The 27249-nt window shown below is 43.4% G+C and overlaps 2 protein-coding genes across 4 annotated transcripts in view; one reads left to right on the top strand and one right to left on the bottom strand.

Moving 5' to 3' along the window:
• Window positions 1-6719, top strand: part of LOC143287378 (uncharacterized) — a 9928-nt gene extending 3209 nt beyond the window's left edge. For 2 of the 3 annotated variants that reach the window (XM_076595349.1, XM_076595347.1), the window contains exons 4-5: window positions 5414-5565; window positions 6262-6719. In XM_076595349.1, the coding sequence (XP_076451464.1) occupies window positions 5414-5565; window positions 6262-6469 (360 nt within the window). In that variant the 3' untranslated portion in view covers window positions 6470-6719. The remainder of the gene's footprint in view (window positions 1-5413; window positions 5566-6261) is intronic. The other variant, XM_076595346.1, reaches the window with a different exon arrangement.
• Window positions 6720-11562: 4843 nt separating this feature from the next.
• LOC143287231 (S-crystallin SL11-like) lies at window positions 11563-26948 on the bottom strand. Its single transcript, XM_076595176.1, has 8 exons — window positions 26860-26948; window positions 24651-24654; window positions 21705-21846; window positions 18102-18194; window positions 17476-17591; window positions 14594-14698; window positions 13849-13985; window positions 11563-11674 (listed from the first exon to the last, which is right to left on the bottom strand). The coding sequence occupies exons 1-8, from the start codon at window positions 26946-26948 to the stop codon at window positions 11563-11565; spliced, it is 798 nt and encodes a 265-aa protein (XP_076451291.1).
• Between the last annotated feature and the right edge of the window lie 301 nt (window positions 26949-27249).

The following is a 27249-nucleotide window of genomic DNA, read 5'->3' as shown; positions in this document are numbered from 1 at the left end:
CACACACCACACTACACAACATTAAACGGGTCCACAAGACACACACTGACACCCTTTATGGACATGTGTACAGCCCAGTTTGATACAACACGATATGAAATTAACCGTATATTAAACAACGCGACTGGATGTGACACAATTCAACTCACATATTAAACTAAACCAAGCAAGTTGACGCGTTATGATTATTATATACCACGAACATGATTCTATACAATATGAAATACTATCATACAACATCATACATGGTTTATGCAATTTATTTCGTGCTGGGAAGAAAACACACTTTAAGTAAATTCATAAAACTTGGAAAGGATTGAAACCGGATTATGTTCCTTTTTACATGTATGTATTTTAAGTGAAAATTGCTGTCATCTCAGCCGTTTAATCATGTGTGTGTCTGTGCGTGTGTGTTAGTGTGAGTGTTGGAGTTTAACAGTTGTAGTATTGATAGTATCTTACTTTGTGAGTTTTATTCATTGTGTTTTTATAATATTAATGATTCTGTTTAATGTTTCTGCTACTTTTTCTATGCTTTCTTCTTTCACTATAGGTATTGGATTGTAAAGCACTTAGAGCTTGCTTATGCTTGTATTGTAGCGCTATATAAAAATAAAATATTATCATTATTATTATTAAATATTAAAGGATGTGTAACTTTAAGATAAATCTGAAATGAATAGCCAATAATTATGTTTAAGTTTGAGTTGTTGCAAATCATTACCATTAGCGTGCGCGCACGTGTATGTTTATGTGTGTGCGTGTGTGTGTGTGTGTGTGTGTGTGTGTGTGTGTGTGTGTGTTGCTTGTTTTGGTGACATTGTTAGACTGAAGTTGTGATCAGTTTCAGTTTCAGTAGTTCAAGGAGGCGTCACTGCGTTCGGACAAATCCATATACGCTACACCACATCTGCCAAGCAGATGCCTGACCAGCAGCGTAACCCAACGCGCTTAGTCAGGCCTTGAGGGGAAAAAAAAGGTGAATGAATAATAGATAAGCTTACACAAATAAATAAATAAATAAATAATAATTATAATGTAAAAAAAAAAGGTGAATAAATAATAGATAAACTTACACAAATAAAAAAAAAAAAAAATTTTAATTAAAAAAAGGTAGTAGTAGTAGTAGTAGTAGTAGTAGTAGTAGTAGTAGTAGTAGTAATAATAATAATAATAATAAATAAATAAATAAATAAATAAATAAGATAACAATGATGTGATCAGTGAGTATGCATTGTAACTGCATCCTCCACACTCCAAAAGGGGCAAAAGGATTGAATTTCTTTGAATCTTTTGATATCTTAAAGCTGACCCATGCGATACAGTTTGACATAATAGATACTTCAAGGGAATCCGTGAAAACGCGCATTCATCTTAAGCAAAGAAACAACAACAACAAAAAATTTTGAATCCGTCTCTCAAATAATGGTGGGAGATAGAAGAGGAAGTAAGCCCGGAAAAGTTTTCAAACGTGCATGCGCAGTGCGAGTTCAGATTCACAGATACGTTCTGGACAGGAAGTCAAGAACATGTGTTGATTTAAAGCGGTCGATCGTGTACATTATACAGCAAGTAATGGGGTCTATGCACAAAGAAAAAAAACAATTTCTGAATAAAAACTAGCGGTTTCCTTCGTATCCTTTCAATATCATATCATAGCGAGCGTTCAATGGATGCGCGTGTCTTATTGAATATGCACAGACACAGACACACAGACACAGACACACACAGACACAGACACACACACACACACACACACACACACACACACACACACACACACACACACACACACACACACACACACACACACACACACACACGAATGATGATGCAGCTTCGCTACTTTTACGGACGATTAGACAGTGTGAGTCCTTCACACTGACTGTAAAACGCATTAACCTTTCTTTGGCCTGAGTCATATTTTCAAATGTAATGTTGTAATCTTTTAGACTGGTAAGATCCATTTCAAAAAGTCCAACAGCTTTTTTTTTTCAGATTGTTGCCCCATTACTCGTCAGAATTGTGCTGCTCCGTGCTATGAAAATGATACAGTGACTGCTATTAATAATCACTGTGTGTATCAGATATAAAAAAAAAAAAGTGCTTAGTGTTGTGAATGAAATATCAAAATGCAACAGTAACGTCACTGTGGAAGCATTTTTTGGCTTAATTTGCTCAATTTTGTGGTGACAGATTAAGTATTTCAAGAGAAAATGAATTTGTTAAAGTTTACTACAGACGCGCACGCGCGCGCACACATGCACACACGCAGACACACACACACACACACACACACACACACACACACACACACACACACACACACACACACACGCACATGAACACACACACACACACACACACACACACACACACACACACACACACACACACACACACACACACACACACACACACACACACACACGCACACACACACACACATGGACACACAGACAACCAAGCATGGGGTTATTACATGGACTCACCTTGTGTTCAAACACACACCCAAGCCAAAATGAATCAATAGATTACGATGTAAGATGATACAGAATGATCTAATACAACACTAAGCGTGTGTGGCACAATTTAACTAATACAGTATGGCACTGCATAATAGTGGCAAGATTCTGTGTGATACAGTTTCAGTTTCAGTTTCAGTAGCTCAAGGAGGCGTCACTGCGCTCGGACAAAACCATATACGCTACACCACATCTGCCAAGCAGATGCCTGACCAGCAGCGTAACCCAACGCGCTTGTGTGATACAAGGAACTGAATTGATCACTTCGACTATTGACCACGAGTTACTTCATAGTGAATTTGCATTATTCCCCCGGGCGTCACAGTGTAAACACTGAGACTCTTCATCTAACATCTCAATATAAACATTGCATTCTTTCTCTCACATTTCAGAGTAGTCATTGCATTATTCACCTGACATCTCCATGTAAACATTGCATCAATTACCTGACATGTCAATGTAAACTCTGCATTCCTTTTCTCACATTTCAGAGTAAACATTGCACTTTTCATCACACGTCTCAGTGTTAACATTGTATCATGTGTCTCACGATTTGGTGTGAATATAGCTTTCTTCACCTCACAGTTCAGTGTAAACATTATGTTGCATGTCTCACATTTCAGTGTAAAGTTTGCATTATTCCATCATCTGAGTGTAAGGATTATTCGTTTTTAGTCTATTAGTGTTAAATCTACTTGATACATAATCGGTTACTAAAGTTCAATGCAAAGATGAAATTGTGTCTCTGGCTTTCGCAAACGTGCATGTAAATGAGAACCCGCGGGGGAAAAAATGCATGAACACACACGCACCTGCGAGAGAGAAAGAGAGAGAGGGAGACAGACAGACAGGGAGACTGACAGACAGAGGGATAGCGCGAGAGAGAGGGGTGGGGGGGCGAAGGGGGAGGAGCAGACAGGCAGGCAAATAGACGGACGGACAGAGAGAGACAGACAGATAGACAGACAGAGACAGAGTGACAGTCAGACAGAGAGACAGTCAGACAGAAAGAGACAGACAGGCAGAGTGACAGTAAGACACAGAGAGACAGACAGAGAGACAGTCAGACAGAGACAGACAGACAGACAGAGACAGACAGACAGAGCGACAGAGACAGACAGACAGAGCGACAGTAAGACAGAGAGAGACAGACAGACAGAGTGACAGTAAGACACAGAGAGACAGACAGAGAGACAGTCAGACACAGACAGACAGACAGAGACAGACAGACAGAGCGACAGAGACAGACAGACAGACAGGCACACAAACAGACAGACAATCAGGCAGAGCGACAGACAGACAGGCAGAGCGACAGACAGAGACAGACAGGCAGAGCGACAGACAGACACAGACAGACAGACAAACAGAGACAGACAAACAGACATATCGACAGTCAGAGAGAGAGAAAGATACAGTCAGACAGAGACAGACAGACAGAGTGACAGTCAGACAGAGACAGACAGACAGAGATACAGTCAGACAGAGACAGACAGACAGAGTGACAGTCAGACAGAGACAGAGAGGCAGAGCGACAGACAGACAGACACAGACAGACAGACAAACAGAGACAGACAAACAGACATATCGACAGTCAGAGAGAGAGAAAGATACAGTCAGACAGAGACAGACAGACAGACAGAGTGACAGTCAGACAGAGACAGACAGACAGAGTGACAGGCAGACACACAGAGACAGACAGACAGAGCGACAGTCAGACAGAGACAGACAGAGTGACAGGCAGACACACAGAGACAGACAGACAGACAGAGCGACAGTCAGACACAGAGACAGACAGACAGACAGAGCGACAGTCAGACAGACAGAGACAGACAGACAGAGCGACAGTCAGACACAGAGACAGACAGGCAGACAGAGCGACAGTCAGACAGACAGAGACAGACAGACAGAGCGACAGTCAGACAGACAGAGACAGACAGACAGACAGAGCGACAGTCAGACACACAGAGACAGACAGACAGAGCGACAGTCAGACAGAGACAGACAGAGTGACAGGCAGACACACAGAGACAGACAGACAGACAGAGCGACAGTCAGACACAGAGACAGACAGACAGAGCGACAGTCAGACACACAGAGACAGACAGACAGAGCGACAGTCAGACAGAGACAGACAGAGTGACAGTCAGACACACAGAGACAGACAGACAGACAGAGTGACAGTCAGACACAGAGACAGACAGACAGAGTGACAGTCAGACACACAGAGACAGACAGACAGAGCGACAGTCAGACACAGAGACAGACAGAGCGACAGTCAGACAGAGACAGACAGAGTGACAGGCAGACACACAGAGACAGACAGACAGACAGAGCGACAGTCAGACAGAGACAGACAGACAGAGTGACAGGCAGACACACAGAGACAGACAGACAGAGCGACAGTCAGACAGAGACAGACAGAGTGACAGTCAGACAGAGACAGACAGACAGACAGAGTGACAGTCAGACACAGAGACAGACAGACAGGCAGAGCGACAGTCAGACAGAGACAGACAGACAGAGCGACAGTCAGACACAGAGACAGACAGACAGACAGAGCGACAGTCAGACACAGAGACAGACAGACAGACAGAGCGACAGTCAGACACAGAGACGGACAGACAGACAGAGACAAACAGACAGACAGACAGAGCGACAGTCGGACAGACAGAAAGAGACAGACAGAGCGACAGACAGACAGGCAGAGCGACAGACAGACAGGCAGAGCGACAGTCAGACACAGACAGACAGACAGACAGAGTGACAGTAAGACAGAGACAGGCAGACAGACAGACAGAGCGACAGTCAGGCACAGACAGAGCGCAGTCAGACAGACAGACAGTGTACACGTATGTCTCACAAAGTCATGTTGCCCGTGCATTGCACAGGGTCAGACGTTCCTGGACATGTGGAAACGGGACACCATCAGTGGCTCTGAAAACTGCATCGAGTACACGAGGCGATGTCATCTGCTGGGTTCAACCTGCGTGAGAGTGGACACAAGTCTGAACTTCACTATCATCGACATTGACTACGATAGGTATACCTATAACTGTCTTAAGGCCGAGTCCGTATCCTTATTGTCTTTTCCGATGCATAATTTGTGTGCGTGTGTGTGTGTGTGTGTGTGTGTGTGTGTGTGTGTGTGCGTGCGTGTGTGTGTGTGTGTGTGACACCAAAGAGCCATTGCTACTTATGTTAATACAATAACAACTGCTACTATCACTACTGTTATCACTACTACTGCTGCTGCTACTACTACTACTACTACTAACAGCAAGCAAGACACAATTCAGAATTTACGCACTTAGACAGAACCAGAGGGGAACAAGTTAAAGTCAGAGTTAAAACGGACAGAAGAAAGCAACCCCCTCCACACCTATACAAAAACGTCTTGAGAAGTGAAAGTCAAACTTTTGCCATAGAACCACGTGATAACGAACCTTGTCAAAAAGGAAAACTGACTCTTCTTTCAGTCAGTACGAATGGATTTTTATTCAGAAAATCAACGTTGGAAACTCGTCTATAACAATCACTACGGAAAACCTCTCTCTCTCTCTCTCTCTCTCTCTCTCTCTCTCACACACACACACACACACACACACACACACACACACACACACACACACACATACACACACACACGCATGCATGCATGTATGTACGGAACCACACAAACGTAAACACACATCTTGCTTCCTGTGATATTCTTCTCCTTTTTGTCCTCCACTTTCAGCGTACTTGTCCTGTGGTTTGACGTGACGATCGGAAACCAGACATTGTCCAGCATCGGTATCTTCGTCCGTGACCCTTACGTCACGCCGGACTTGTCCGACATCAGTACACCTCTGACGCAGTTCTGTGGCGTCAACGCCACCAATCCATCTTCTGGCTTCTACGACCTTCAGCTGACCTATGACAACCTTCCTGGTTGCTTTTACTGAGCGACTATGGCGATGATCGATCGTGATGATTATGGATAACGACGAGGAACGGGAGATGATGATGATGATTTATTAACATTTGTATTCTGCCAGAGCCTAAAATTAAAGCTATTTAGACAGTAACTGACCTGCATTCTTTAAAAAAAAAAAAAGGATCATTATATACAGTTTGTCTATAAGATTGCCTGGGAAAACGTCCGTAATAAATGGAACTTGAAAATAGTTGCTTTGGTCTTTTCTATTTCTGGTTCGGTTGAGGCATAACGGTGAATTCAAACCTTTTTTTTTTTTTTTCAATATTCAAGAAATGAGTTATTAACATTTGGCACTTTTTAGGGGCATGGAGGATTTCGGAAAACAATGTAATCAAGAACACAAGTAGGTTCATTATGAAGTTTGCTTCCATTAAGGTGAAATAAATGTTACTATTCCTTCATATGCATGAAAGCGTCTTACACAATATTGCAAGTTTTCATGAAGTTAATAAGTCTTGACAGAGCCCGTCTGACTGCAGAAAATGATGCATAACTTGATACTTAAATATTTGTCAGGCCACGAATATAAGAAAATTGTGGCCACTCCATAATAAAATGAAATTCTTCACCAGCAATATCCATGTCACAAATTCCATTCGCGACAGTAGTGATTTTTTTTTTTTAGTCTAGTTTCTGTAGATTGTCTTTAGAAGATATATTGAAGAAGGCTGCATATATATTCATTTGTACATATACGCTTTTTTCACACAATACCTTTCTTACTTTTCAGTACGATTTTCCAGTAGATCACAATCTGCAACTTTGCCAGCTTCAAGCAAAACAAACGAAGTACTCTCGTACCCATGACTTCACACAACACTCAGTTCTTCGCTGGTTTGGGGCACAGTTCGTCTAACAGATCATTACATATGCCGAATGATAGAGTCTGTACATGAGACAGACAGACAGACAGACAGACAGACAAAGACATAAAGACAGAGAGAGATAGAGAGCAAGAGAGTAGGGCAGAGACAGTGACGCAGGGAGAGGGGGTGAGAGAGAGAGGGGGGGCAGAGAGAGTGGTGCAGGGAGAGGGGATGAGAGAGAGAGAGAGGGGGAGCAGAGAGAGTGGTGCAGGGAGAGGGGGTGAGAGAGAGAGAGGGGGGGGGGCAGAGAGAGTGGTGCAGGGAGAGGGGGTGAGAGAGAGAGAGAGGGGGGGCAGAGAGAGTGGTGCAGGGAGAGGGGATGAGAGAGAGAGAGGGGGGGGGGCAGAGAGAGTGGTGCAGGGAGAGGGGATGAGAGAGAGGGGGGGGGGCAGAGAGAGTGGTGCAGGGAGAGGGGGTGAGAGAAAGAGGGGGGGCAGAGAGAGTGGTGCAGGGAGAGGGGGTGAGAGAGAGAGGGGGGGCAGAGAGAGTGGTGCAGGGAAAGGGGATGAGAGGGGGGGAGCAGAGAGAGTGGTGCAGGGAGAGGGGATGAGAGAGAGAGGGGGGAGCACAGAGAGTGGTGCAGGGAGAGGGAGAGAGAGAGGGGGGTGGGGGGCAGAGAGAGTGGTGCAGGGAGAGGGGGTGAGAGAGAGAGGGGGGGCAGAGAGAGTGGTGCATGGAGAGGGGGTGAGAGAGAGAGAGGGGGGGCAGAGAGAGTGGTGCAGGGAGAGGGGGTGAGAGAGAGAGGGGGAGATGGGGGGGCAGAGAGAGTGGTGCAGGGAGAGGGGGAGAGAGAGAGAGAGGGGGGGGGGCAGAGAGTGTGGTGCAGGAAGAGGGGATGAGAGAGAGAGGGGGAGCAGAGAGAGTGGTGCAGGGAGAGGGGGTGAGAGAGAGAGAGGGGGGGGCAGAGAGAGTGGTGCAGGGAGAGGGGATGAGAGAGAGAGAGGGGGACAGAAAGAGAAAAAGAAGGGATGGGGAGGTAAGTTGAGAGAGAGCGAAAGAGATGGGGAAAGGGAACGGGAATGGCAGAGAAAAACAGAGACACAGACAGACAGACAGACAGAGACATAGAGACTGATGTCAGAAAAAGAGACTGAGGAAGCTGAACAACCATACAGTACAACGCAAACCGATACAAGAGAAGACAAGAGAGGCAAAACGTAACAGAATGCAACACCACACAAAACAGTATAACGCACGACTAAAGAACATATGAAAAGACAGTGCACATGACAAAACAACGTCACACTAAACTGTACAACACAACACGATACACGATAAAACAGTATACAAGGCAATTAGATACGACACAGCACAAGACAATACTGCACAATATCACAAAACACGACAGCGTACTGTACGTAATACAACACCGCGGGACGCGACACAAAACAAAAAAAGACAAGAGAGGCAAGGCCTTCAAGACTCACTTGTGATACACTTAAAAAAAAAAATCCAAGCTTTTAACGTATTGAGTATAATTTCAAAATGTAATGTTTATGATGAGAAAGATCAGTTTAAAGCAAATTAAGTCCCCTAGCATTAATTACAGAGTAATTTCCCTTTTTTATTATCTGCACCAAAAACGTTTGCAAAATAAATAAAACTTCCATGCTTAGCAAAAGAAGTTCCTGTTTGAACATAAAATGATAATAATGACTGCTCTTGTTGTTGGGTCAGGATATCAGATCAAAGTGCCAAGTTTAGAGAATACAAAAAATATAAATATAACAGTAAATGCAGTTTGCATATAATTAGGCTTCTTTTTTTTCTTTTCTTTTTTTTTGTGCCCATCCCAGAGGTGCAATATTGTTTTAAACAAGATGACTAGAAAGAACTGAATTTTTTCTATTTTTATGCCTAATTTGGTGTCAACTGACAAAGTATTTGCAGAGAAAATGTCAATGTTAAAGTTTACCACGGACACACAGACACAGACACACACACACACACACACACAGACAACCGAACACCGGGTTAAAACATAGACTCACTTTGTTTACACAAGTGAGTCAAAAATCCAATCGAGATCCAGATCAAGATATGTGGGAAAGCACGTCTTCAAAGCTTATTTGCACTTTACAGTAATACACATGTTGTTCCCCTTAGATCAGTCTCGCCTCTCTTGCGTGAAAATGGGTGCGCGTTGCACGTCCAGCCGCCATACTTGTAAACAACAGCAGCAACAACAAATCGATAGAGCCTGTCTAAACTTTCTTCTGTTGTATACCAGAGACGACAATTATTGTATCGATACTAGTGGGGGGGGGGGGGGAATGGGAGGGGGGGGGGGTGAGATCGAAAATTTAGTTTTGTTTTGTTTTCCCTATATCCTTTATCTTGTATTTCTTTTTATAACAACAGATTTCTCTGTGTGAAATTCGGGCTAGCTGCTCTCCCCAGGGAGAGTTTCAGTTTCAGTTTCAGTAGCTCAAGGAGGCGTCACTGCGTTCGGACAAATCCATATACGCTACACCACATCTGCCAAGCAGATGCCTGACCAGCCGCGTAACCCAACGCGCTTAGTCAGGCCTTGAGGGAAAAAAAAGAAGAAAAAAAAGGTGAATAAACAATAGATAAGCTTACATAAATAAATAAATAAATAATAACTATAATATAAAAAAGGTAATAATAATAATAATAATAAAATAATAATAATTAAAAAAAAATTAATAAGACAACAATGATGATAAATAAGCAAATAAATGTAAAACATGAAGACATATATTCACACATACACCCACACATGCATAACAGATATGCACCAAACATGCAGTTTCACAGATATGAAAGCACAGTCAAATATATATAAACGTACATGAGGTCCAACACACACACACACACACACACACACACACATTACCCTGCACCTCCTCTACCCCCCTCCTCCACACACACATTTTAATCTACGTATCGCAGCTTCCACGGCACACACACACACACACACACACACACACACACAGATGAACACTTACTTGTAAAAGCACACACACATACGCCCATAACTCCCACCCCCAACCCCACACACATATATACAAAGATATATATATATATACGTTCCAATATCCTGTTGCTCCCACAGTGTAGGCATGCATACACTCACATATCTCATCCTCTACCCCACCTCCCCCCCGCAACCCCCACCTCCCCCTCACAGACACACACACACACACACACACACACACGCACGTGCACAGAACTCTCCTGACACTTGTGTACACTTACACTCTCGCGCATGCACAAACGCACTCAAAAACACAGACCCACACATACACACAAACACACACATACACACACGCACAGAGGCTGCCACTGATTGGCCGCAAGAGGGATGGGAAAAGATCTCTGATGCCAAGAACGTGGCGTCTAGTGTGTTGCTCAGTCTATTGTATTTGGAAAAGCCCACAGAGACTCTGTTCCGTTTTGAAGAAATTTGCGCAATGTTGGTTTGGAAATGATGCCGATATTTGTTTGATTTGCAAAGCATCGTGCTCTACCTTTCATGTTAGACTTACGGCCGCTCCCTCTCTCTGTTTTTATTCCTTTGAGGCGATCGATGGTGTGATGGCCTTGTACCTGTTCTTTTTGATATTCTTGACTTTTCTGAGGATTTCCGATTTTCCTAGATGTAGGCCGCTCGTTGGTGTTGCGTTACCAGCAAGTCTGTCAGCTCGCAGATTCTGGGACAATTTTTATATTGATGATCAAGGAGGAGCAGGGGGAAGAGGATGATGATACTACTACGGAGAGGAGGTCCATTTTAGGTTTGGGACAAGGCTCTACGCTTCTTTTCTTCATGACATTGAATGATTGATTGATATGGATACTTATATAGCGCCTATCCTCGGTCGGAGACCAAGCTCCAAGCGCTATACAAACACGGAGTCATTTGCACAACAGGCTGTCTACCTGGGTAGAGCCGACTGACGGCTGTCACTGGGCGCTCATCACTCGTTTCCTGTGTCATTCAATCAGATTTCAGGCATGCATACATACACACTCAGACAGACATGTAACATCTTACGTGTATGACCGTTTTGTTTATTTACCCAGACGTTAACCAGGCCCGAGAGATGCAGACGTTGCAGTGTTGATCAGGAAATTTGATTTGAAAAAAACACCCACCGACGCTTCCGTGAAGTGGTTGATACTGGACTGTGTGGTCCCAGTCTTCCCATTTGACCCCATAGCACACTCAACTCCGAGCAGCAGCGGGCCGCGGGCCGAAGAAAGCCATCTCCACTGTGAATCGAACCTGTGTCATCCCAGCCATCAGTCCGCGGTACTGCAGCGGCTCGTCATCATATCTGATATCTATGAGTTAACCTTTACTGAAAGCAGTTCCACAAATAAAGAAACAATAGATCACTCATCGTTTAACAGAGGTGTGCATGAAGTGATTTTTTTAAACAAAAAAAAACCTAAAATAAAATAACAGTAGTCATCAAAAGATCAGTTGATTGACAAGCAATGATTGGCTCGACAGTTGTGTCTTTCCTTTTATGTCAAACACATTTTCACCTCTATCTCAGGGCTAGGACGAAGAGAAAAGCAGAAATACTAAACACAGATGAGCATTATGTCGATTTCGAATAAGTGCACATGAACTTGAAATTGAGCGAGGACGTCGCTGCAACTTAACTTGGAAAGGCCGGCTATGTAAAGCATGTTGAGTTATATAGGATGAACTGCATTTTCTGGACAAGTGTAGTGCTTAATCTGACTTGACATATCGCCTGCTTGTGACAGTTGATTCCCAGTCTTCGAATCATTGGCCAGATGGAATTGGCAACACAACAATCCAAACAACACAATAATCCAAACGCCGAGTTCTCTGTCGCCACTAAGTTTTTTTCCAACCAGAGCTGGCAAAATGTGTGTATGAGTGCTTTAAAGTTTGCAATCCATAACTGTGTCTTGTGGAATATTATGCTTGTGCTCACAATTCATTGCTTTTACTTCCATTTGCTTGTTGTCTGTAGTTTTCAGTGTCCATAATTCCTCTGATGGGTTTACGAAAATTGAATGAGTTCTGAATTCTTAGTTCACACACACACACACACACACACACACACACACACACACACGGGGAGGGGGAGGATGGCTTAGCAGTTCTGATTCATAATTTTGGACACAATTCAAATACCCTCTGGTCTAAGCAGTAACTGGGTGTTTAGAAGACAGAATGCGCTTATTCTCAATCCAAAAAAGTATAATCATCACAATACATATTCGTTTTTTAGACCAATAACCCCTTAACTAATACTGGTTTCAAACAAAATATTCTTTAAAAAAAACGGTGAGCGTTTCCGGAGCTCGTACTTGCAACAAACGCAGATTTGTGTGTGTGTGTGTAAAATACTGTGTCATAATACTTTCCCTTTGTTATTATGCCTTTTTGCAATCATTGTAAAGCTCCATGAGACGCTATATAATTTCCATCATTATTATCATTATCATTGACAAAAATGTGACACAGACTGGTCTGGTGAGCTAAGTGTACACAGGGGGTACATTCCGGCCAGAATTGGGTATGACATGGCCCAGGCTGGTTTAACTCTCTCCATACGAACTGCGAAAGAGACGGCGTTAACAGCGTTTCACCCCAATTACCATCATCAAAATATTGCAAGCGGAAGGCTCTTATACTGAAGAGGTGAATGTTGACAAAGAATACCACAATTCTGACGACGGAAGCTAAAGGTTGGGTCATTCAGACACCCACAGGACATCCGAGGGGTCTGTGTAGAGGAGAAGAGAGGACTGGCCGTACTGAGTGAGTTAACCTCGGGGATTAAAGTAGTTTAGACTACTTTATAGCCGGCCTAGCTACACCGGGATTGATCACATCAAAATAATATTTGGTTTAATTTTGAAGTAAACTTTTTGTGTGTGGCATTTCTGAGAAGTATTTCTTACCATTGTTGTAGTGTAGTCCGCTCTTCCCAAAAGACCTGTCAGGTCAGACTGGGAGAAAGAGAGAGCTACGAAAGAGAAAGAGAGAGAGAGACGGAGGAGAGAGAGAGAGGGCGTGGGGAGCACTTCCAGCTGCGTGATTTATTTGAATACATTTCCTCCACGTGCACACATGCGTGCGTGTGTGCATGCACGTATGTATGTATGTATGTATGTATGTGTGTGTGTGTGTGTGTGTGTGTGTGTGTGTGTGTGTATGTCTGTATGAGAGAGAGAGAGAGTGTCTAACTGAATTGAAAAACATCACAGACACGCGCGCACATTCACGCGCTCACGTACAAACACTTTTGTACACACACACACACACACACACACACACACACACGAGCGCAAGCAAGCAAGCAAAGACACCCAACTGTAATTCCAGCATATTTTTCCGCCCCCCCTTTAATTCCAAACTTCAAAAGTCTACACATTATTGATATAAACGCACGCGAACATGAATCAACACAAACGTAAATCAAGGATGGTTTAGAATGGCGATTCCTTCCTAGTTGCAAGGTACGATTTGATGGAGGGAACACACTGCACAGTCTGCATAATCTTCTTCAGTTCCGGGTAGTCCTTTCCGGTGTCCGCTTCCGGTACGAAGCCTATGATCATGTTCCATGAGTCAAACAGCATGACGTCAGCGTAAGTCAGCTGGAAACAAGAAAAATGAAATTAAAAGGATGATGGTGGAGTGGCTTTTGTTTTGTTCCGCTTAAAGAGAGAGAGAAAGAGAGAGAGAGACTGACACTCACACTGACACTGACATATTTTGTTGTCCGTTTAGCATTAAACCCCTTGGGCAAGGGGGAATAACAGTTGTTTCCATGAAACCAAAATACCATTTTAATGATATCACACACACACACACACACACTCACACACTCACTCACTCACTCACACCACTGTCAAAGATCGGGTCATCTTGAAATTGATAGTTGGTTAATAATCTTTTCTTTTAGTATATTCATTACGAGAGAGAGAGAGAGAGAGAGAGAGAGAGAGAGAGAGAGAGAGAGAGAGAGAGAGAGAGAGCGTGTGCATGCGTGCGTACGTGTGTGAGTGTCGGTCTGTCTGCGTTTTTTTAGAGAATGTGTGTGTCTGTGCGCGCGCGCGCGCGCGTGTGTGAATGTCTGTGTGTTTGCCTGTGTAAGTGTGTATATGTGCTTGTCAATCTATTTGTCGGTGTTTCTACCTGTGTTTGTCTGAGGGAAGAAGAGAGAGAGAGAGAGAGAGAGAGAGAGAGAGAGAGAGAGACGGACCTTGGCACCAGTAAAGTAGCTGTTCTTGCCGTTCTCGACAGCAATGCCCTCCAAGTAAGCCAGCTTATTGGGCACAGATTCCTTGGCCTTCTTCGCCAGTTCTTCCTGATGAAAAGCGTCACAGGCGGTCACCAACAATTCCACTTGGTGACAGTCTTTGCACAAGGCGGATAGTTATTCAGTTGGTCACTCAGTCAGTGGTTGTTTGCTCGCTTTCTTCCCACCAAGGCTCACGCTTTCTTCACACACCTTACGCTTTCTTCACACACCTTACGCTGTTCACACGCCTTATGCTTTCTTCACACACCTTACGCTGTTCACATACCTTACTCTTTCTTCACACACTTTATACTTTCTTCACACGCTTTACGCTTTCTTCACACACTTCATACTTTCTTCACACGCTTTACGCTTTCTTCACACGCTTTACGCTTTCTTCACACACCTTACGCTGTTCACATACCTTACGCTTTCTTCACACACCTTATGCTTCTTCACATACCTTACGCTGTCGTCAAACACCTTACGTTTTCTTTAAAATCTTTACGCATGTTCACAAAAATTATGGTTAGTTTACACAACTCGTGCTACATTTTATCATGTAGACACTGTATACTTTCTTCACACATTTTACGTTTTCTTCGCACACACACACACACACACACACACACACACACACACACACCTTACGCTTTCTTTACATACCTTACGCATTTTTTTTTTTTTTTTACAAATCTTATGCTTAATTTCCACACCTTATGCTTCCTTTGCACACCTTAGGCTATCTTCACACCCTTTACGCTTTTTCCACACCCTTATACTTTCTTCGTGCCTTACGCTTTCTTCACACACATTACGCTTTCTTCACACATCTACTTCATACATTACGCTTTCTTTACGCACCTTACGCTTTCTTTACACACCTTACCCTTTCTGCACGCATTACACTTTCTTCACACACTCCAGTTAGTTTTCTTCACACACAATACGCTATTTTCACACACATTACACTTTCTTTACACTTCCACTTTCTTTACACACCTTACCCTTTCTACGCACATTACGCTTTCCTTACACACTCCAGTTTTCTTCACACACAATACGCTTTTTTCACACACATTACGTTTTCTTTACACACCTTACGCTTTCTTTGCATACCTGACGCTTTCTGCACGCATTATGCTTTCTTCACATACTCCAGCTCTCTTCACACACATTACACTTTTTCTACACACCTTATGCTCTCTTCATACACTTTGCGCTTTCTTCACACACCCTCAATTTTCTTCACACAACCTCCATTTTCTTCACACACCCTATATTTTCTTCACACACCCTCCAGTTTCTTCACACACCTTATATTTTCTTCACACACCCTCCATTTTCTTCACACACCCTCCATTTTCTTCACACACCCTCCATTTTCTTCACACACCCTCTATGTTCTTCACACCCCCTCAATTTTCTTCACAACCTCCATTTTCTTCACACACCCTATATTTTCTTCACACACCCTCCATTTTCTTCACACACCCTCCATTTTCTTCACACACCCTCTATGTTCTTCACACCCCCTCAATTTTCTTCACAACCTCCAGTTTCTTCACACACCCTCCATTTTCTTCACACACCCTCTATGTTCTTTCCCCCCCCCCCCCCCGCCCCCCCCCCTCAATTTTCTTCACACAACCTCCATTTTCTTCACACACCCTATATTTTCTTCACACACCCTCCATTTTCTTCACACACCCTCCATTTTCTTCACACACCCTCTATGTTCTTCACACACCCTCCATTTTCTTCACACACCCTCTATTTTCTTCACACACCCTCCCCTCTTTGAACACACGCTTTCTTCACACACCGTACGCAATTAATCAATGTAACGTGACGTACAATGTCAGGCAATGTAAATGAAAAAACACTGAGGCAAGGAGAATAAACGATAAAGGGTGGTAACTATTTTCTTACACTAACTACAAGTCCGGAGCTTCCTGTTTTTTGACTCACTTGTGTAAACAAAGTGTTCAGTTGTCTCTGTGTGTGTGTGTGTGTGTGTGTGTGTGTCTGTGTCTGTGTGTCCGTGGTAAACTTTAACATTGACATTTTCTCTGCAAATACTTTGTCAGTTGACACCAAATTAGGCATAAAAATAGGAAAAATTCAGTTCTTTCCAATCATCTTGTTTAAAACAATATTGCACCTCTGGGATGGGTACAAAAAAAAAGAAGCCTAATAATATGCAAACTGCATTTACTGTTATATTTATATTTTTTGTATTCTCTAAACTTGGCACTTTAATCTGATATTCTGACCCAACAACAAGAGCAGTCATTATTATCATTTTTTTGTCCAAACAGGAACTTCTTTTGCTAAGCATGGAAGTTTTTATTTATTTTGCAAACGTTTTGGTGCAGATAGTAAAAAAGGAAAATTACTCTGTAATTAATGCTAGGGGACTTAATTCGAATCTGGTTAGGACTTTTTTTTTCTTTTCTTTTTTAACGCGAAGCTTTATAATAACAAATGCAGAACACATTTTAACGATTAGATTTTTTTTTTTAAAGTGTATCACAAGTGAGTCTTGAAGGCCTTGCCTCTCTTGTTGTTTTTTAAGGAAGTGCCTGGCTTTGTCCCGATGTACCTTTTATTCACTTGTGTGCTAAGCTTAATCGGTAGCATAAGCAGCCTTGACTTGGAAGCGGTGTACCTTGCGTAAGAGTTACCACTCTTTATTGTTCGTTAAGGTAATGTAATTTAGGGCGATGTTAGGTCAGGTAATGTAACACATAAGGCACGATAATGTTAGGCAAGGTAATGTAAGGGAAGCCAAGATGATGAAAGCTAAGGCAGTGTTAAGGCATGGTGACTTCACTGCAGACCTTCTTGGCGGGGTCGTGCTCAAAGGCAGCGTTGATGAGGTCAGTTCGGATCTCCATCAGGAACTGTCCGGCCTCGTCCGCCCTGAGGGCCTCCGTGTTGTTCTTCCCGTACATGCCTGCACACACACACACACACACACACACACACACACACATGTGCACGCACGCACATACATACATACATACACGGGCATACATACACACACACACACACACACACACACACATCACCATCAGAAATAGTAGTAGTAGTAGTAGAATTTACCAAAATTATTATTGTCGTGTTGTTATAGGTGTCACAAGGACAGATTGAAAAACAAGGCAATGCCTAAAATCTTTATCCTTGATTAATAGTTTTTTAATTCTCTCTCTCTCTCTCTCTCTCTCTCTCTCCCTCTCTCTCTCTCTTTCGTGACATCATGAAGTCAATGAGATATGGTGCTGACATGTTTTTTTGTGTACTTTGAACTTGAGGACCTTTTTATTGTAGTCGAATTGCTTGTACAGTGGAAATATTTCCCGTTTTGTTAATTTCTCATTGGTTGATAGGAAGTGGTCACGTAAAAAGATTTGTCTTGTCTTGTCTTGTCTTGTCTCTCTCTCTTTCTTTCTGTCTGTCTACTTACCGAACTCCCTCGCTAAAAACTGGACGAGAGCCAAACTCTGTCCATAGGTTTTCCCTCCGTAGACCAGGTTGGGCAAAGAGTTGAATCTGGCCTCTGTCAAACACACACACACACACACACGCACGCACGCACACACACACGCACGCACGCACACACACACACACACACACACACACACACACACACACACACACACACACACACACACACACATCACTGATATCAAAAAGGGTGAAAATCCAAATATCATGGCAACTGGAGTTGATTACACTTGCACTGATTATAAATCGGCATTATATCCTTGCAATCAAACCAGTACACCCGTCGTCACCACACAACAAAACACAAATCAACACCATATGACACCACAAATACCACACTATGTCACACTATTACACCACATCCTTCAAACCACACCACACCACACCATGTCACACTATTACACCACATCCTTCAAACCACGCCACACCACACCACACCATGTCACACTATTACACCACATCCTTCAAACCACGCCATATCACACTATTACACCACATCCTTCAAACCACACCACACCATATCACACCATTACATCACATCCTTCAAACCACACCACACCATATCACACTATTACACCACATCCTTCAAACCACACCACACCATGTCACACTATTACACCACATCCTTCAAACCACACCACACCACACCATGTCACACCATTACATCACATCCTTCAAACCACGCCACACCACACCATATCACACTATTACACCACATCCTTCAAACCATGCCACACCACACCATGTCACACCATTACATTACATCCTTCAAACCACGCCAAACCACACCATGTCACACTATTACACCACATCCTTCAAACCATGCCACACCACACCATATCACACTATTACACCACATCCTTCAAACCACACCACACCATATCACACTATTACACCACATCCTTCAAACCACGCCACACCACACCATATCACACTATTACACCACATCCTTCAAACCACGCCACACCACACCATATCACACTATTACACCACATCCTTCAAACCACACCACACCATATCACACTATTACACCACATCCTTCAAACCACGCCACACCACACCATATCACACTATTACACCCATCCTTCAAACCACACCACACCACATCACACTATTTCACCACATCCTTCAAACCACACCACGCCATATCACACTATTACACCACATCCTTCAAACCACACCACACCATGTCACACTATTACACCACATCCTTCAAACCACACCACCACCATATCACACTATTACACCACATCCTTCAAACCACACCATATCACACTATTACACCACATCCTTCAAACCACGCCACATCACAACCATATCACACTATTACTACACCACATCCTTCAAACCACGCCACACCACATCACACCATTACATCACATCCTTCAAACCACACCACACCATATCACACTATTACACCACATCCTTCAAACCACACCACACCAGGTCACTCTATTACACCACTTCCTTCAAACCACACCACACCATGTCACACTATTACACCACATCCTTCAAACCACACCACACCACACCATATCACACTATTACACCACATCCTTCAAACCACGCCATATCACACTATTACACCACATCCTTCAAACCAAACCACACCACACCATGTCACACTATTACACCACGTCCTTCAAACCACACCACACCACACCATGTCACACTATTACACCACGTCCTTCAAACCACACCACACCATATCACACCATTACACCACATCCTTCAAACCACACCACACCACACCATATCACACTATTACACCACATCCTTCAAACCACGCCACACCACATCACACTATTACACCACATCCTTCAAACCACGCCACACCACACCATATCACACTATTACACCACATCCTTCAAACCACACCACACCATATCACACTATTACACCACATCCTTCAAACCACACCACACCACATCACACTATTACACCACATCCTTCAAACCACACCACACCATATCACACTATTACACCACATCCTTCAAACCACGCCACACCACATCACACCATTACATCACATCCTTCAAACCACACCACACCATATCACACTATTACACCACATCCTTCAAACCACACCACACCATATCACACTATTACACCACATCCTTCAAACCACACCACACCACACCATGTCACACCATTACATTACATCCTTCAAACCACACCAAACCACACCATATCACACTATTACACCACATCCTTCAAACCACACCACACCATATCACACTATTACACCACATCCTTCAAACCACGCCACACCACACCATGTCACACCATTACACCACATCCTTCAAACCACACTACACCACACCATATCACTATTACACCACATCCTTCAAACCACGCCACAACACACCATGTCACATTATTACATCACATCCCATATGTGGCCTAGATGTAACGCGTCCGCCTAGGAAACGAGAGAATCTGAGAGCGCTGGTTCGAATCACGGCTCAGCCGCCGATATTTTCTTCCCCTACACTAGACCTTGAGTGGTGGTCTGCACGCTAGTCATTCGAATGAGACGATAAACCGAGGTCCCGTGTGCAGCATGCACTTAGCGTACGTAAAAGAACCCAGGACAACAAAAGGGTTGTTCCAAACCATGCCATACCACAGGATATCAGACTGTTCCAAATTACCTATACTACCCTAATTACACTACACCACATTACACAACCCTACAACACACAACACCATACTATATCACACCACACCACCATACCACAACATAACACACCACACCACACCACCACACCACATTACACCACACTACAACACACAACACCACACAACACACCACACTGCACCACACCACACTACAACACACCACACTGCACTGCAACACGACACACAACACACCACACCGCACCACACCACACTACAACACAACACACCACACTACAACACGACACACAACACACCACACCGCACCACACCACACTACAACACACCACACTGCACTGCAACACGACACACAACACCACACCACACCGCACCACACCACACACCACACCACACCACACTACAACACACCACACCACACTACAACACACCACACTGCACTGCAACACGACACACAACACACCACACCACACCGCACCACACCACACTACAACACAACACAACACAACACACCACACTGCACTACAACACAACACACCATATTACACCACACCTCACCACATCACACTACACTACACAACACCACACTACACTAAACACAACACACTACACTACACAACATCACACTACACTACACAACACCACACTACACTAAACACAACACACTACACTACACAACATCACACTACACTACACAACACCACACTACACTAAACACAACACACTACACAACATTACTACACACCATACCACGCCTCACCTCTCCTCATCACACTATCCTACACTACACTGAAACACAACACACACCACACACCACCACCACACCACACCACACTATTCCACACCATCACACCAAACACCACCACAAACACACCATCACACTTCACTGCCACACCACGCCACACCACACCACACTGAATCTTACTAGCTTTCTCTGTCCCCCAGTCCTGGAACTGAAGACGTTTGTCTTCAAACTTTTGTCCCGCTGCCGTCAGCAGCAGGCGGAGCACCTCACCCCTGCCCCGCCCATCAAAGTAGATCAGCTTGATTCCAGACATGTTGGAGGTCTGCGATTTGTTGAGATGTCTTCAGGTATCTGGTTCAACAGGGGGGTGCAAATGAGGCGATGGGAGGGGTTGGAAGATTGTTCTTATCATTTGTTACAAGCTTGGGCTCGCAGATTCAGTGATCCGAAATCGTGAAAGAAATGGACAGAGGAGTTAGTATCACCAGCGTGGTAAGTTTGGACACCATAATTGTAAGCTACGGTGCATTACAATACAGTGCAGTGTAGTACAGAGGTACAATACAACACAGTACAACACAGCACGGAACAGTACAGTACACTACAATACAGCACATCATAGCACAGTACATTATAGTACAGCACAGAAAAGTACAGTACAGTTCAGTAAAATACAAGATATATACAGCACGGTTCACTGTTGTACATTTCCATGCAGTATACCTACAATGGAAGATATTCCAGATCGATCCGATGCAGAATAGTGTAATGTAAACCATTCTCACGCTTTGCAATGCATACCTAGGTCTAATGCAACGTAACACAGCACAACACATGACAGTACAAGACTGGCATTCAGTTTGTACCCCCCTCCCCCCGTTGATGATTAATCAATGCGTGTGACGATTAGCCGATGACACTGATCGGCTCAGAGTTAAATAATTTTGCGACTGATCGAACTCATCAAAGCTCCAACTGTCACTGCCTGACTAGCGCGTTGGTTATGCTGCTGTCATGCATCTGCCTTGCAGATGTGGTGTAGTGAATATGGATTTGTCCGAACGCATTGACGCCTCCTAGACTGAGCAACTGAAACTGAAATGAAAATGACAGGCTGTAAAGTATAACCAATTATCATATTCCGCTCTTGTGTTACGCAGATGTCAAACATCGCTGTGGGTGTCATCAAATATTTGTATTTGTTGTATTTGTATTTCTTTTTATCACAACATATCTCTGTGTGAAATTCGGACTGCTCTCCCCAGGGAGAGCACAGCGCTACACTAAAGCGCCACTTTTTTTTCTTTTTTTCTTTTTTCTTTTTTTGTCCTGCGTCCAGTTTTTCTGTTTTTCCTATCGAAGTGGATTTTTCTACAGATTTTTACCAGAAACAACCCTTTTGTTGCTGTGGGTTCTTTTACGCGCGCTAATTGCATGCTGCACACAGGACCTCGGTTTATCGTCTCATCCGAATGACTAGCGTCCAGACCACCACTCAAGGTCTAGTGGTGGAAAATATCGGCGGCTGAGCCGTGATTGGAACCAGAGCGCTCAGATTCTCTCACTTCCTAGGCGGACGCGTTAACCTCTAGGCCATCACTCCACTTATATGTGCCTATCTTTTTAGTTCATTTATTCGATTATTTATCGCTTACTTCTAATGACAGCATGCCTAATTGTTATGTCAACCTGGTGGAGATACGCTGCTTATCTTCTTCTAAGCTGTTTAGGGTCTTGACACTAGGGCGCCACACTGAACTGTTCTCTTCACCAGATTCCTCCAGGTCTGTTGGTTGTGTGTGTCCAAGCCCTGCAAATGGACGCGTTACCTCTGGGTCATCACACTTAACTCACTCAGTACGGCCAGTCCTCTCTTCTCCTCTACACAGACCCCTCGGATGTCCAGTGGGTGTCTGAATGACCCAACCTTTAGCTTCCGTCGTTAGAATTGTGGTATTCTTTGTCAACATTCACCTCTTCAGTATCAGAGCCTTCCGCTTGCAATATTTTGATGATGGTAACTGGGGTGAAACGCTGTTAACGTCGTCTCTTTCGCCGTTCGTATGGAGAGAGTTAAATTAAGACTTGGGACGACTCAAGCTGAAAGCAAAACCTGTTCCGTCCCGGTGGTTGTTTGGGTTTTTTTCTTTTTTTTTTTTTTTTTTAATTACTTAAAAAACCCAAAAGAACTCCGCCGGTAAAACTCGTGGTTGTTTCACTTGTACGATAATCTGTGAAGGTCGTTGGACCTGTGAAGGTTATTATACAACACAGTGAAGCGTTGGTTTTTTACACGAAAGTTTCCCCTTCAAAGAGTCATGGGTGAGGCACAAGCCAGTTAACTGTCCAACGCTTGCCTTTTGTAACGGCAAAAATCAGTAGGCCGATCCCCTTGTATTCAATACCCCCGAAAACGGAGTATGGCTGCCTGTATGGCGGGGTAAAAATGGTCGTACACGTAAAAGCCCACTTGTGTACATACGTGTGAACGTGGAGCTGCAGCCCACGAACGAAGAAGTATTCAGTAAGCGCATAGCACTCTTCAGTAGGCCTTGCAAAGAATAAATCATCATGCATTTTGAGTGAATCTTATTCAAGGACAGTGTTCAGTTGGCGAAAGGCCGTCTTTGATTAAGCAAGCTTAGAGCGTTATTCAATTACCGAAAGACATAAGCCTGACAGCAAAAGAAAAAAAAAAAGAAAAAAAAGAAAAAATGGGAATGGCTAACTTTTGATTTGGCAAGTGTAGATAATTATTTCTTATCAACGAAAAAAACATATCTTGATAGAGCAGTACTATAATTCTTAGACCAAAAAAAATAGATGAATAAAAAGAAGATTCGATTCGAGTGATTTGCACACAAGTACATTTTGATTCAATACATAAAAAAGAAAAGGAATTGTTTTCCTCATAATTCAATAAAGTTGGAGTATAAAAAGTGATAACTATGATTCAACATCTGCTGAGCGTTGAGTTTCACGAAACAAACTAAATCAAAGCTGCATTACCTCTCTCGTTCAACAACATCAGTCGAGACGAACTACACCGCGCGCACAGAGAGAGAGAGAGAGAGAGAGGGAGAGAGAGAGAGCACAAAAGACTGGTCAACATATTCACCTGCTCACACGACTGTGGCCAAAAGGATTGTGAACCTGGCCGTGGCAGAGCCCAGTGTTTATATTCCCTCTTACATCACCCCCTCCACCCGCCTCACCCTTTCCCCTCTCCTCGTGCAGGCAATAGCGCTGACTCATGATCGGTCAACCGAGACCAAACTGGACCCAAAGCGGGGTACGGGGACGTGTCCTCATCTGTTGAAAACTGCGGTGCAGTTGTGCTAAAATGTATTGCCACATTACAGAATTAGAAGAGAAGAGAGAGAGGAAGGGAGATTCAGACAGATACACAGACAGACAGACAGAGAAGAAACAAAAGAAGGGAGGGTGGAAATAAGGAAAGAAGAATACGATATGTTCGTCATCATGTTGTTGTTTTTTCCTGCAGTCTTGACCAGCTAATGCATTTATTTATTTAACACTTGATTACTTACGAACCTCCCGCAGGTTGAAATGTCATATTCTGTACCTGTCATCATCTCCGATGTCGTCAATCTTTAGCAATGTCTACATTGTTAATGTATGATTATATTTTTTCTTTCTGTTGTTTGTTTGTTTCACATATTTGCTGACACGTACACCCCATTCGTTGGTATGGTCATCTATTTCTGCTTTCAAGGAAATTAAATATCTATATTTTTACTTTATGTTTCGTTCAATATTCCCATGCGTCAGTTAGCTAAGTCATGATTCAGAGGGGGTTGTCTACTAACACATTTTATGAATATTTTGATAGACAATAAATCACATTCAGCACACACACACACACACACACACACACACACACACACACACACATACATACATACATACATACATACATACATACATACATACACAAACACAAGCACGCACGCACACGCACGCACACGCACACACAAGGTTGAAAAATCTTACTTTATTGGAAAACATCTTTCCATCTTCACGGCTGAGCTAACTGCTATTATACAAGCTCTGAACTATTTAGTGAGCCATCAAATTTGATCAGTACTTTATGCTCCAGAATTATTTAGCCTTGAAACAAGACCTGACTTAGTTATTGAAGCAAATCATTTGGTACATTGTTTAAGGATTGAAGGGACTGGGGCCAGTTTTTGTTGGGTGCCTTCTCATGTGGGTATTCATGGCAATGAAACTGCTGATAAATAAGCTAAAAGAGGAGCACAAGATTCAGAAAAATCGACAAAAATACATGTCCGTTTTTCCGTAAAGGAGGCATACACTTTGTTAGAAAAATCAGCATGGTGTTGATTTCTTAACCGATGGAAGGAAAAGTTTTTAAAACATAAAGGGACATTATTCCCCGAGAATATTCGTAAAGAAAAGATACCGAATCCATCAGCTTGCTATACAAGATTAATGACCTCTACTTTTTTTCCGTATAAAACTTGATGCGCTGAAGACAAAGTATAGTGAAAATGTTACATGCATCTGTGGTAAGCAGTTCAGCTTGCATCATTGTTTGTTTCACTGTCAGCAGTTACGTACCTTCTTGCCCAAGTATTTCAAAGAGAATAACTATTCTTCTATTTTTGGAAAGTTATTTCTGACGAGGTTCTTATGCTCGAACTTTCTCAGGCATTAATTAGTTCATGGCCCTATTTCTACATTCCTTTAATGTACTTCAGAATTGTGTTAATGGTTTCTGATTATTATTATTATCATTATTGAATTGTTACTGTTAAATGTAATTGCATGTTAGTTATGCATTTTTGGGTAGTTTTCTACCTTTTCTATTTTCGTCTTCCATCTCCCCTCCCCACACCCCACCCCACCCCCTAGTCCGCCCCCTCCTCCACACACACTTTTTTTTTTTTTTTTTTTTAATCGTCTAATATCATTGATAGTGAAAAGACGCTAAAGATCGAAAACACACACACACACACACCCTCGGGTCGTCCCCTCTCTAAATCCCCAGTGAAAACGGACCACCACAGGAAAAACATGTCGATCTACGGATGACACAACACTCGCGGGTTTTGTTTGTCCGAAGCGGTACCCAGCAAAACTCTGCCTGAGGTCGTGCTTATGGACGAGGGGGGTTGGGGGGGAGAGGGTCAGGGGGGTTCGAGGGGGAAACCAGGGTCAGGTCGCTCTCACCTGAATCAACCCCACTCAGATATTACATGCCTGGAAGGGGTAGAAAGAGGAAGGAGGTGGGGGGTGTGGTGGGGGTGGAGGTAAACCAAACACGCTGCATAACGCAAAATCCTCTTACCTTTGACACGCCCCCAAGGCGGCGCTTGTAGTTTCCAGAGCGACCGCGGTCAGCAGTGACGGCTGACGACGTAGCTGGTAGTTTTCCATTGCGCTGACCTCATGACTGTGTCGCTGCTGGGCCGAACCTTGGTGAGGGGAAGGCCACGGACATTTTTTATAAATAAATCGATGTACCTCAGTGTGGGGAGACCCAGCAAGGTCAAAAGTGGTGCTCTGTCTATTATATATATAATAATGATATATATATATATATGTGTGTGTGTGTGTGTAATTAGTTATCTCATGTCCAGGTTCATTGATCAACAGTTTGACAGCGAAGGCAATGAAGGCTTTGTCATACCTATGATGACAGAAGCGTGAGAGGAGAGAATAATACTGACCCTGAAAA

The sequence above is a fragment of the Babylonia areolata genome, chromosome 11, assembly GCF_041734735.1.
Source record: "Babylonia areolata isolate BAREFJ2019XMU chromosome 11, ASM4173473v1, whole genome shotgun sequence".
Taxonomy (NCBI): Eukaryota; Metazoa; Mollusca; class Gastropoda; order Neogastropoda; family Buccinidae; genus Babylonia; species Babylonia areolata.
Note: the sequence above shows the minus strand (reverse complement) of the source record. Positions and strands in the feature narration are given on the sequence as shown.

Excerpts from the sequence above, each read along its gene's own strand:
- LOC143287231 (XM_076595176.1), bottom strand. The coding sequence starts at position 26,948 with ATGGAAAACTACCAGCTACGTCGTCAGCCGTCACTGCTGACCGCGGTC. Across the intron at positions 17,592-18,101 it reads GTTTTTAGCGAGGGAGTTCG|GCATGTACGGGAAGAACAAC; the intron begins GTAAGTAGACAG and ends GTGTGTGTGCAG. Across the intron at positions 14,699-17,475 it reads AGCACGACCCCGCCAAGAAG|GAAGAACTGGCGAAGAAGGC; the intron begins GTCTGCAGTGAA and ends GCTTTTCATCAG.